Source organism: Corvus moneduloides, chromosome 2, assembly GCF_009650955.1.
Source record: "Corvus moneduloides isolate bCorMon1 chromosome 2, bCorMon1.pri, whole genome shotgun sequence".
Taxonomy (NCBI): domain Eukaryota; kingdom Metazoa; phylum Chordata; class Aves; order Passeriformes; family Corvidae; genus Corvus; species Corvus moneduloides.
Window position 1 is genome coordinate 92153449 of NC_045477.1, and position 13863 is coordinate 92167311.

At 39.0% G+C, this 13863-nt stretch overlaps 1 protein-coding gene across 7 annotated transcripts in view; it reads right to left on the reverse strand.

Moving 5' to 3' along the window:
* CRACDL (CRACD like) overlaps positions 1–13863 on the reverse strand; it is a 51868-nt gene that overhangs the window by 14686 nt on the left and 23319 nt on the right. For 6 of the 7 annotated variants that reach the window (XR_004238383.1, XM_032100337.1, XM_032100334.1 and 3 more), the window contains 7 exons: positions 12947–13023; positions 11821–11986; positions 8713–8848; positions 8182–8346; positions 7490–7558; positions 4082–4312; positions 280–1858 (listed from right to left, as the gene is read on the reverse strand). Coding sequence is in view for 6 of the 7 variants with exons in the window: in XM_032100337.1 (XP_031956228.1) it covers positions 280–1858; positions 4082–4312; positions 7490–7558; positions 8182–8346; positions 8713–8848; positions 11821–11986; positions 12947–13013 (2413 nt within the window). In the remaining variant the exon portion in view is untranslated. The remainder of the gene's footprint in view (positions 1–279; positions 1859–4081; positions 4313–7489; positions 7559–8181; positions 8347–8712; positions 8849–11820; positions 11987–12946; positions 13024–13863) is intronic. The other variant, XM_032100338.1, reaches the window with a different exon arrangement.

Sequence of the window (13863 nt, forward strand, 5' to 3'; positions counted from 1 at the left end):
GTGTACTTTATTTTTTGAGTGTCACTTTGAACATCCTTTAAACAATACCCTGAAATTTAAAAATCAGAGGTAAAAATATCTTATTCTGTCTGCTGTTTCTTCCCTGCTGACATTTTGATAATCTTTTCAGCAAGGGAAAATAAGGGAGCAACATCACTGAAGGCAGAGCCATCAGCTCATGCTCACCAGACAGATACAACAGTTCTGCCTCATGCTCTCGCACGGGTAAGGTCACTCTTTGCAAGTGAAGGTAACTTTATAAAGTTTTGGGAGTCTTACCAGGCACTTTACAAGCAGTTGACTCTTTCTCCAAGTCTCTGTCTTCATTTCTGGATTCAGGAGAGTGAACAGCTTTGTCCTGCTTATCCTTGCTTGCAGTAGTGTTTGGAATGGTTATGTTTTGCAACGCTGGCTTTTTAGGCAATGGAGGTTTGCTACTAAGCTGTTCAGAGGACTTTGCTTTGGGTTTGATCTTTTCATTAAAAGAATCACCAATATTTGTACTGGCTGTTTTTCTGATCTCTGCCTTATCACCTCTTAGAAAGGAAGTCAATCCCTCATTTTCTAAATTAAATTCTGCACTGTATCTTTTAATCCCTTTTGATTCTGGTGGTGAGTTGTCTCCATATTTCAAGGACAGTGAGGTGGATCTAAGTTTCACTTGTAAAGGACTTTTATCTTTACGACTTGGCTGATTCTGAGATACCACTGAAGAATTGCTTGGCATTGGTACTCCATCAACAGCCAGAGAAACATAACCAGCCAAAATTTCTGTAGGTTGGCCTGTGTTCTCAGAGTAGGACTCTGGCAGCAAAGTCTGCTTTTTGTTGCTACTTTTTTCCTCGTCCAGATCTGAGCCTTTCTGGAAGTCTTCTTGCCACTTCTCATTTCTTGAGGAGACCTTTGCTTTGGACAGGAAGAATCCACTATTTAATGAGCTTTCCAACTCTGATCGTTCTGGGAAATGCAGGCTTCTGGTGCTTGGCCTCTCCCGTGCAGAGGAAACAGAAAACTTTTTGAAGGCATTAAGTTCATTGGCTGCTTTTTCAGCTTTCTTCCCCAACTGTTCCTCCTTGTGGACCAGTGACTGACTGTTCTCCTTACCAGAAGCAGCTGCTTCCTCTGCAGTCTTTATTTTCTCTAGAGAGCAGAAAGTAGATGATCCCATCTGCACTGAGGAAGCAGGATGTGAAACATGGAATGAGTCTGTGGGCTGAGAAGAATCCATGAAAAACTCCTTGCTGGACTCTGACAATAGAGTAAACTCTTTCTTTGCCCCTTCATTACAGGGCATTTCCACAGGTACCTGATCATCCTTCTGTTTATTTTGTTCCACCCTTTCCAAGCAAACAATACTATTCTTACTAATTGAAATATTTTCTTCAGATGGTAATTTATTTAATGGAAACACAGTAGGAAGCTCCTTATTTTCTTGATTTAAAATATTGATTGACACATCCCCAGACAACAGAACCAGTGTTTCTGAAGAATCTTCTTGCTTTTGTACTTCTCTGTCTGAAATGGAGTAGGAAGAAGTTGCAGAGCCTTTGTCTTCTGTCAGCAGTGAGGACTCAGACTCCTCACATGTCATTTCCAGTGGTGGTTGGCAGTCCTCTGGCTTATTCTCTGGTAGCAGGGTTTCCTGTACAGCAGCAGACTCGGAAGCAGGCTGAGTCATCACTGGTCTCAAAGCAGGGGGGAGGTCCTCAGGCATTATGGGCTTTGGCCAGGAAGCCACATTCTGTGTTGCAGCTGTGCTGCATGGCAGTTCTTGATTGCTGGGTTTGAATACAGCATCATCTTCTTCTTCTTCCTCTGGGGTACAGCTCAAATCAGTCAGAGATTCAGACTCGGTCCTCTGTAAAACAGAAATTCAGAAAGCCCCGTCACCATGTACAGCTTCACTTTTTTTCTTATTCACCATTACATTTACAACTGAGATCTCAGAGAGAAAGGCAATACTTCCCTCCAATGCTGAGTTTGCAGTTTTCTTAACCTACTGACTGGATGCTTTTTTAATTAAGCAAATCCTGGAATAATGCATTTAACCAATATAAAGGCAATGAGTGACATTTCCTTCTGCACAACTAGTGCTTTCATGCCTTTGTAGATGGGAAGTGCATCAGAACAATGGCCATTCGACTGTCCTTGGCAATTGGTTCTCCAGAGCATACTGCCTATGTTGTGCTGCTCTTAGGCAAAAAACACCACTTGAAAGAGAAAAATCTGTCCCTTTGTATTTTGCTACTCCACACTAGCATTAAAAATAAAACAACCCATTCTTCCTAAAGCATGACTCTGAAGAGGAAAGAGTACATAGAAGGAAGAGCAAAAGCCTAACAATTCCATCTGGTTATGACACTCCATTCCAGCTGAGTATCTGACCCGTATGGCAGTCTTGTGTCTAATCCCATTGTCATACAACATTACAGCCTTGCCTCCTTTGTGTAAAAGTCTTTTTCTTTCAAGAGTTAAACTATCTGATAGAAGTTTATAAATTCATATGTAGTTAAAAAGTTTACAATTCATATGTAATTATCTGTGAGGTCTTGTGATTAAACTTGATGTGAGGACTGGCTAAATACACAGGATTATATGAAAGCACAGTACTGAGCTGCTGAATATGCCTTTTCATATGGTGTCTGTATTAGCTCACTGTTTCACTGTAGTTTGTTGGGTAAATATATACTTTGGATGTGGGCCCTAATTCTAAGAACACAAAAACTGCACTTCAAAAATATTTTAAGGTGCTTGTGACTTCTTGTTTTGCAAATGCAACTGCAAAAAAACCAGTTGCAATGCCACCTGCATTCACAATCCGTATACACAAGAACATAAAAGCAGAAGATATCAGTTAGCCAGAAGCAAGGTGCACAGGCAGAGTTGGGCAAGAAAATATTAAAAATTGCATCATCAAAATATGTGAACACTCTCTGTGGGAATCCAGATGGGCTCAGTCAGCTGGCAGTGTATAGGCAGCCTGGACAAAGCAATCGTATTTCAGTAACCACGTTAGAATGGAAGAGGAGGATTGATCGGTGAATTGTTGCGTTACATGTTTTTCTAAATAACTGGCCTCATCATTGTGCTGCTCACAGCACTGCTCTACCGAGCTGAAAGGTCACTCACAGATTTGGAGAAATACAGAATATCAGCTGGGTAATATTTTGAGACAGAGGGAATAATATTTCTGGTAATAAGCAAGCCAAATTAATGGTTTTACCGTATTTAAAACATTGAAAAAACCCACAAACAATAAAATACAAATAGTGTAGTAAAAGCTGAAAACTTCAGTGCTAAAAGAGAGGAAAGAAAGAAAGAAAGAAGAAAAACTAAGGTATACCCTTCACAAAATATGACCAAGAATCAGATAAATGGTGTTTAAAAAGATGGTTTACAAAAAAAGATATTTTTTTTTTAATACTGTACACTTTTTAATAGCCTTTTAAAAATAGTTTTGATGACACTTTCATTTTTATTATGGGGTTTTTTTCCTGTTAAAACTTATTTAATATCACTGTAGGACACGTAAAGGATTTACAAGTTTTGGGGCAGGGAGAGGTCTGAATTTAAAACAGTCCTAATGTACAGAATTTGGCTCCAACTAATAGGCCAAAACTTGCTCTTTCTGTACTTTTTGAAAATACAAGACAAATTATATTTTGGAAGTCAAAACAGCTCCTCCATGAGTAGTCTCCCAAGGACTCAAGATTTTACAGGATATTCCAGACTAGGAAAAGTACACAAGTTGATCATAACACTTAAAAAAAAATCTTTTAAGTAAGAAATGAAGCAGTCAGTCCAACTTGTGCATCACAAACAGGATACTAAATTGTATTGCACAGTGAATGCAAGAAGAAATTGTTATATAAACCACTGCATCAAGAGCTAACAGGTAAACTCATAATGTTTAATCTGTTCCTAGCGTCTAGTTCAGATACTCATCAGATAACAGCTATTAAAACCCAATGAAATATCCATGCTGCAAACTGACTTTATAATATCTGAGTTTGAAGTACAAAGTCCAGTAAGAGCTTTCTGGCTCTGTGTCAAAAGTGGCACTGTTTATTTTCACATGTACCTGAGAAAATTTTCTCATTCTACTGGATCTCTGGTTCCGGGGTTTTATTAAAAGCTTATGTTTAGCAGCAGAACTATCCAAGAAAGCAGAAAGCTCAGGTGGAGTGTCAAAATTGGCGGTAGGGGAGATGGTACTGTCAGATGTCCGGGGAGATCCAGTTTTGGTACTTCCATGTCTAGTGAACAGCTGACCATCTGTAGAGTGAGATCTAGAAGAAGAACCCAATGTAATCTTAAAAAAAAAAAAAAAAAAAAAATCCCCAAACGGAGAATCAAACAAAGAAACAAAGACACAAAAATAACAATTCTACAAATAAGTAGCCATGTTTAATACCATTTTAAGTTTGCCTCTTTTTCTTTTTGACATTTCTTTAAAATACATTGCATTTCCTAATGTTGCATGTGATGTACTGGTGTTAGCAATTCTGCATTTTTAGCTGCTTCAATATTATGATATACTGTCCAGTGGGAAGGAGCAAATCCCATCTAACTGGATGATCTAAAGCACACAAATACATGGCCAGAATGTTTTAGAAGACAGATTTATGAAGAGTGCTCAGTTACAGAACCTAAAGGGCCATTTTCCTTTCTGGGTCTGTCCTCCAGCATCTTTGTCTAGGCTCCTACCCACAGTTGTTTTGTGCTGAGCATCTTTAGCTTCTTATATGTCAACAGGTCCCTTCCAACTCTACAATACCTTCCTAAAGACAAAAGAATTAAGAATTAGTGGCATTGCCAATTAATTGTGTTTTCCCTTCATGTATTTATGTCTGCATTTACTGGAAATGTAAAGTTTCATTAGTAGACTATTCTGGGTAAGGAAGTGATGGAGAATTCCTACTAGAGGTCAATAACCCGTCCAGAAACAGCTCCTGAATGCGGCAAGGGTGTCGTACTTTCATGAAGTTGGAATTCAGCTTGCCTGTGAGCTTCACCAAAAACTACCGTAGTTCCAGGGATGATGCAAAGAGGACACTGGAAAATTTATTAAAAATTACTCTAAAAAGAGGTCTTCCTTTCTCTCAGATTCAGTTTTGCAAATAGGCAAAATGGTATTTCCAAACTCTGTCACAGCATTAACATGACCTTTGACAACTCATGACAGCACTCATTTTGTAGGCTCGAAATTCTGATTCATTTCATGGGAGGAGATTTCCTCCTTTGTCATGCTTTCTTCTGTGGGAATTTGTCTTTCTTATTCTTTCTTTTTTTTTTCTGGAATTGGTATTTTACTAAGGAGGTTGAATGGGAGAAGGGGAGGGCAGGTTGGTGTTAATTTTATTTTGAGAGGGAAAAGGCATCAGTATTTTCTGCAAGTAGAATACTGCAATATGCACTGCAGCCAAAAGATACTCTGTAGTGTAGTGAGGGCCTGCTACAGCTTGCTCAATGGCCAGGGGAAAAAGTCCCATTCCTTTTAGCAGAGGCTGGATCCACACCTTCTACTCATACTTTCTACTTAAGAAAAAGAAGGTAGCTCAGACATGCTGAATAATGGATACTCTCATTAATTTTAACTCTACAATATCGGCAGTCTGGTAGTCAAACATGACTAATGTACAACAAACGATAGGTGGCTGCATTATACGTTAGTGCCTAACAGTGAATACATTGACATTTCAGCTCCATGATAAAGACACAGCACATGTTCTCTTTCAAGGCACGTCATTATTTGCCTGCCTTTCTTCTGGCTCCTGCTTTTCCTCGAAAACTTTGCATGTCTTCTTGTTGGCAGTGCGCAGAGTTGGCCATTACACTGGAAAATCCAAAATCTGGTTTGTTACTTAAATTTCAGCAGCCTTAGTGAATGCTAGCTCTGAGCCGGCTGCAGAAGTTGTTTGTCCCATGAAGTCTGGCTTTGACAAAGCCTACTGGAGAAGGAAAGAGCTGGCAGACCCCTTTCTCCAAATCATGGCTCAGTCATCCTTCAACTGGTCATGCGGGGTGGCACAAGGTGGGGGGCCATGAGGAAACCCCATCCCCAAAGCCCAGACAGGAGAGTTGTGATTCCTTTCTTCAATCCCAAAAGGCTGCCAAGATGCAGCAAGGTGTCACTGCTGCCCAAAACCTCAGGGCTGTGTTGTGAAAAATTCCTCAGCCCTGTTAACTGCTCTCCTCTGATTTCTAGAAGCAGGGCTAATTTCTCCGAAATGCCAGGTAGTAGATCCTGTGGTTTGGGAAGAAAGCCTTCAGATGGAGCTGCATTCTGGCTGCACTCTCAAACTGGCATGGGATGAAGAGAACTCTGAGCTAAATGATAGGGCATGTGGAAAAAGCTAAGCAACTGTGTAGTCAGCGCCATGACTCAGGAGTCAGCAAGTGAGTCAGAATGTAATGTTAATGGAACAACAGGGAGACATAAATCCTCTTTTAGCAAACATGCATCTGGACTGGACACAATTACAGTAAGACCATAACAACTTTCATGAAATACTTTCTTCATGTGTTCTGTTGTTTTTATTTTAAAAATATTAATATTGCACTGCATATAAGCAGTTTTTCAAGCAGCTTCATGTGGAATCTAAGAAGTAAGGCCAGAAATCTTTGCTGAGCCCTGCTGCAGCTGGTCCTGAAATACATTTTGCATAATTACCAAGAAATGGTCAGCTCGGGACTAGTTTCTCTATTTCATTTCTGCAATTTCCCTCCACTCCTCCTCCTATTTCTAGAACATGCTCTTCCCTCTACCCCCTGTGTTGTTTCCACCACGACTCCAGCTGCAGACAGCTAAAAGGGACTCTTCAGAGCTTTTCAAAACAGCCCTTTAATCAGCCAGAACGGCTGGCTGCTGATTGAAGAAAGCCATCCATGCGCCTATACTTGAGCTCTGAAAAACATCACTTCAGCAAAATTCACAGCCGGAATCCGACTGACGGCTGAACTCAGACTCCTAAGCAGCAGTGTCAGCCACTATCATCAGGCAAACACTTTCTGTGTCAGTGTGAGGTAACTTTGTACTTAAAGCAGGATCTGGGCAGATTTCAGAGGATCTAGAGCTTGTTCCCATCTCTTCAATAAGCTTTCTCCCTTATCCTATGCATATAAGTCAAGCAGCCTTTACTGCAATTTCCCGTCTTTCAAAAAATGGATACTACTTCAGTGTCTAAATCTGGTTGGTTGTGCTTGGAGATTAAATCATGTCTATAAGTTTGCTAAAGGATATGAGCTTTTCTAGAGACCTTAATTATTATCAATGGGAGATTACTTTGCATCAGAATTATGTGGATAAATAATCATAGTTTTTAAGTTAGACAGACAGGCATTAAAACAGCAAACAGACAGGCAGGCAATTACATGCATACAAAGCTGTTTTTTGCAGCAGACAGGCAACAAAATAGTATTTTTTCTATTTCTTTTAAAAACTGTTATGGATCATTGCTTGTCCCTTAATACATTTGGCAGAAGTTACCTGTTCTTCTTCTTCACTGCCTGTTCCAGCTAAACTCAAAGAGCTAAGGTGCTTGTGAGAGTCAGAGAACTGTGGGATGGAATGAGGAAGAGATTCAGTAAAAGATGACAAACAAGGTGGATATAATTGCAGAAACCATCTACACAAAGTGCACAAAGGTACTGACAATGTAAGTTGGTTTTCTCTATAGTCTTAAGGATTAGCAAGGACACTGCAAACATAAAGCATCAGACATGCAGATAAAGAATTAAATAATGTCTAACAAAACTATCATAAAAAACAATTCAGATTATTTTATGTTTCTTTTTCCAATGACAACCTAGAAGAACATTAGAGAGCTCTCTTATCAGCACACTCAAGGAGGAACACAGATTTTTCAGCTGTATTTTTTTTATGCCTGGCAGCTCTTTGTAGGCTCTATAAAAAACACAGCATTGCCATGCATGCACACAAACACATACTCTTCTTCCTAGTTCTGCATTTTCTGGTGTGATACTTATATTTCAATAGGACACAGACTCTAAGTAGCTGTTTACATAGAGAGAGAGTGTTTTCCCAGTTGGAGCAAGGCATTTCTGAATTGCTCAGAGGTAAAACAGTGATACATAAAACCAAATACTTTATTCTACCTTCCACATATAGGTAAAAGAAGTCATTAAACACTCATTTTTGTCAACACTGAAACTACTCACTCTTGTTTTCACGCCTGAGTTTAGGCTTTCATGAAGCAAAGATACTTCTGGAGGGCTTCTGGGTAATCCATCATCTTCAGAACTGGTCCCAGCATCCTCTGTTCGCTTTGCATGAAGTCCAAATGGAGGTGGAGGTCCCAATTTCATGGTGGGCTGGAGTTTCAGCTTCAGCGTGGCATAAAAAACATTAGCTTATGATAGTGATGGAGTTTTTCCCACAACATTTTTTAAGCTGAGGTCAATGAGTTACCGTTATTTTTACTTCACAATTGAATGATTCAGGGCACAGGACATCTGCAGTTACATATTCTATTAGGGAGCCAAATAAACTATCCATTTTCCAGCTATCACTTACGTAGAACCAAGACAGGATAGTGCTGTCTAATTAACAAATGCAATATTTGATGTAAGCTGCCGACAGATATTACTTACTAATCAAATGTTCAACCACAAATAACATTAAAAAAAAATCAAGCCTGGAAAGGCATTCCACTTCTTGCATTTAAAAAAAAATTATGTTGTGTAAATTACCTGTAAAGCTCTAATTCGATCAGAAACGTTTTCTTGAGAAAACACTCTTACTGGCCTTGCAGGCTCTTGCCCAGTCTCAAGGATAAAAATGCTATCATGTGACAAAGCTCTGCTTCCCATAATGCCTTTGTGTGTCCTAGAATAATACAACAAATGAGTGAAAACATGCAAACTTTTTTGCCATTTCTCTTAACTCACGTAGTCTATTGAGAGTGGAATGGGAGACAGGCATGCACAGCATACATCACAAACAAGATTGCAGACTTCTCCATGAATACAATACAGTCATTCAGGCTAATCTAAGTAACACCTTTAAAAACAACAAAAAAATTTGTAAATGCTGTTATCTGACACGTTAACAAACTGAATCAAGGTTAAAGGCAGTTTAACCCCAGAGGATGAGTTATATCTTATGGAAAAAGCTACTGCCCCTTGAGTGGAAGCCGGCAGCTGAGTGGTGTCAGAGTGCCACAGGCAAGCCCAGGTGCAAAATGAAGGGAGTTCACATAAACAAGCCTGTACTGAGAGTTCTTGCTGATGTAAGAACATGTCTTGCAAATGAATGACCATTACCATCGGAAGAATAAATACCTTTTACTATCTAAATGTGGTACAGCATTTAATATATCTCTGCCATACAAATCATTAGCAAAAACATTTCAGGCAATGTAGTCCTCACATGGAATCATTTGCATATATCCTTAAAAGGTGCTATTCTCTATATCAAGATCCCTCGTATCCTCTCTTATGAGCCTGTGAGACACATTTTTTCATGGACAATCTTTGTGGCCTAGTTAGAGGAAGTGGGAGACGCTTTGTGGGCAGTTTCTCTCATATTCTGTTTCCTGCTTCTGATGCGTTAGGCAACTTCTTTTGCAAATGGTGCATGTGGGATATGAGCATCTTCTTTCCTTATGGGAATGGTAGAGAAGGCCCACAGACAGAGAGCTAGCTGCTAGGAAGTTTCTTGTGCTCATTTTCCTCAGCTTAGTTTGTACCCTGACTGAGCAGGGACAAGAAATGTGCACACAGAATTTTTTTTAAGAGTACCCTTTTAAAATTTTTTAAATCAGGGAGCTGTGAAATGGCAAATGAGCGCAGAATACAGAATTGTTCAGGTTCATGTAACTATCAAGTTAATTGAGAAGAAAAGAAAAAAGAACTGTATTTCTGGATCCTAGCTACTGTCATAGGGACATTGAGGACAAACATAAACAAACATGGCAGACAGTAGTATTTTTCTCATAAAGGCTGCTATAAATATATTTGAAAAAACAATAGCAGGAAAGAGTTGATTTACATTCTTGCTGCAGAAGGAAGGAAGGCCTGCTACTTCTGCTTAATGCATTAGCGACATTAGAAGAACAATTTATCGAAGTGCAAATGTGATCTCTGCAATGCATCCAAGGTCAGACAGATCTATAGCAATTTGCAGAGCAGGTGCCAGTCAGGGCTGCAGTGGTGCCCAACGCACCAACATTTAACAAGGGTGGCAGCCACGCTGGCAGTGTCGTTGCATGGGCACATTTACCCCAGCATTCCATCCTCATTTCCCCTTTCTAGTAGATGCATCCCTCCCAGACACATAATGGAGGTACTCTACATGTCTCCTCAGATTAAGTGTGTTCGAATTAATTTTCCTTCCTTTCAAATACTTTCCTGGTCTTTGTCTATCTAAATAGATATTAAGAAACAATAATGTAACAACCCTTCAAGTTACAGCACAGGAATACGGCCAAAACAGCCAGAGATGGCACCTACTCAGACATGCCCTTATTGAGCCATACACGGGGAAGGAAAATCTCACCACCCATGTCTTGTAAGTAAGTTGTCAAACAACAACACTACACACCACCTGATGCTGCCAGCCCAGAACTCCTAGGGCTTCAAGCTGGACTAACAAACTTTGCTATTGCCAATGCCATGAAAGCAAAAAGATGAAACCAAACCAAACCAAACCACCAAAGAAAAAAAAGGAAAAAAAAGAAAAAGTAGTTAATAATTTCTTTTGGTTGTTTGGCGCTGCCTGGTGGCCACATCGAATAATGTCGTTTTAAATGGCTGGGATGGTTTCCTTTCCCACTCCGGGGCACAGCAGCTTCTCCTGCTTGAGGACCAGGAGGCTTGTTCTGAGAGGCACAACATCCACCAATGCAAAGAATTGCTTTTTAGTTAGCCAAGGGGCTCTTCAGTCCACCTCTCCATCCAGAGACATGTCTGAATGTTTAGACCGGGTTTCTCATGGTTACCTTTCATAGTGGGTAATGTTTTTGCAATGTCTGGATGAAGACAGGGTTTTCAGAGGCAAAGAGATACACAGGATGTGACTCATGTGGTCTAACTTCAGACACCAAATCACGCTATTTACATTGGAGTTGGTTATCCCAAGCTCCTGTTTACATTCAGTGGGGAGATACAGACACTTCCAGAGCCTATTTCATGCATAAGGATGATACAAGCTTTGTTAGCAATGCTGTCTTCTCTCTGATTATAAAAGGCAGCTGGTAAGTAACTATTCCTGTCCATGGCAGAGAGGTTGGAACTGGATGATGTCTAAAGACCCTTGCAACTCAAACCATTCTATGAATCTGTGGTTCTATAACTCAAATGCAGACACTTTTCCTTTGGTCAGATGAATCCCATGTATACAGAGGAAAAAAAGGCTTCAGAGCCTCTGGATCCTACTGATTTCAGTTGCAGTCGTCCCATTAGTCCTTCCTTGCTTTCAAACTCTGGCATAAATGGCTACATTTCTCTAACAATCCTTAGCAGTTACATTTTAGGGGCATAAGACAATCCTGGTAGAATATAAACTGAGTATCTAATTCATTTTTGAAGATGTAAATGACATTTTTTTGAAATTATAACCCAAGGCTTATTTATGATTAAGTGAAAGCTTTTTTCATTACTAATTTCTTGCTACACCCCATCCAATTCCCTTCTGATTTGCCTTGCATCAGCCATTTTAATTTGTACTTTCCTAGGAAAAGCAACTATTTGGAAATACAGCATTCTGAACAAGGGGAGGAGGCAATTTTGGGGTGTCTTTAATCTCCAAACATTGTAGCAATTTTGTATTTGTTTACGAGACAGAGTCCAAAGACTTACTCAAGTTCGTCTTCAGAATCGTAACTAACGCGCACGTCATGAGAGGCTGGGACATCACTTGTTGACTGGCACAACTTCAGACTGCTGCTCACAGAAGATGATGTCTCTTTCCTTTTCTTTTTACCAAAAAACTTTTTGAAAGACTTGAACTTTGACTTTTTCTTTCCTAAGTGAAGAAACATAAAGAAGATACAACCAGCAGCATGTGAAAATTTTTGAACAATAACATTTCTTTATAATTTTTTGCATAAGTGAATTTTTTTCCTGGAAAATGCAACACAGTCCACTCTTGCATTAATGCCTTTCAAGACTATACTGATAGCATGAAATTACCGTTATCTTGGAGAATGGATTGCAATGTTTATGAGACATAAGAAATAACCAATGGTGTAGAATCATTCCTAATAGAGTTTCTACTTGCCTCTTGAGGTAATTAAATTGTGAAGGAAAAATTTGGTCTTAACTGCCTAGGATACAAAAAAGAAATTATTACTTGGAAACCCACTGCCTTTGTTCAGCAAGCTAAGCAGTAACGATAAGAGCAATGCTACCAAAACCAATTTAAGTGTAGAAAAGGCATACACAGGTGAACGCGCAGTGTCGGGAGGCTAATGCCTTTTAAATGTTGGGTTTATAATACATCGAGAATATTTTGAATGCTAATTACAAGATTCAATAGATCACAAAGTATTCATCTAGGAATCAAATTCTAACCTTGAAAAGCAATTCTACTCTGCTCAGTAAGGGAAGACCTAAATTAGGATCAGTTGCAAGCTCTGTGAAGGAAACTCTTTAAAATTAAATCAGTGTTTTGCACAAGAATTCCAACAACTTGTGCCTGGTTTGTTTAAGCTGGTATGACAGCATTGTGAGGCATCCCTGTCAGCATTTCACCTACTCTTGGATCTTGTTGGGTAAAAAAGTTAGCCTGTTCACAAGATGCTACAAAAATCTTATTTCAAGCCTCTGAAAATACTGAAAACATGTAACAGCTTTTGGAAACAGGTGAAGAGAAAGGCAGAATGTGTTCTCTAAATGAACAAATTCACTTCTATGATAGAGCAAAGGCATAGAAGCTCAAGAAGTCACAGCACTTTTCATTCACTGGGGAAGGAAGAAATTCTACCTGAATTGTCCTCTCCATCTCCTTCAGCCTCTCTCATCTTAGAGTCCATTATCCTTGAGGAACTCATGTGGCAATCACTAAAGGAGGTACAAAAAGGGTTAGTCATATCAACAAAATAACAGTACTTTACTAAATATATGTACACATACAGGCAAGTTACTAAAACATAAAAATATAGAATAGAATATTATGTGTATGCTTACATAATATATGTCTCCAGATATGTCTAAATATATGTGTGTGTATATATAAATATACATAAAATATACATAATATATAAAAATATCCCATATGGTACTTAATAGGCTAAGATATAATAGATTCCACAGACTATTTCCACTTTCAGAAGACAATAGTACAGGACAGTTTAGTCGACCAGCCTCTCCTGTCTGAAGACTGAGTTTGGTGAATTCTTGAATGCTTCTAAAAACATGCATCAGAGGAAGTGGGCTTCTTTGATCTCCCTTTCTCAGCCCATTCAGGACCAGAGACAAAATGACAAAATTACAGCATTTGAGTAAGTGTACAAGTAACAATAGTAGAGAACCCCATGTATTTTCCCCTTATTTATATCCAATTTGAAGTATTCTACAGATTGTAGTTTTTCTCCCTTCTAAAGAAACATGCAAAAAGATAATGATTCTTTCTATTCCTTTTTTTATTTTTAATAGATAACAGTTAGGGAGAATTAGTGACAGAGAAATACAAGTAAAATATAAACCAACAGATTTTCTTATTTTCTTCTCTCTTCTTAACTTTTCGAAAGCAAAATATTATTTTGCTTATTAAGGTTCCTAAATTAAAAAATAATTGCTAAACTGTACATGTCCAAAGCCTGAAGATATTATATCTGTAATTTAAATTGCGTTTCCCATGCAGTAGTCTGTGCTCTCTTTTCTTCATCTGGAGAGCAAAAT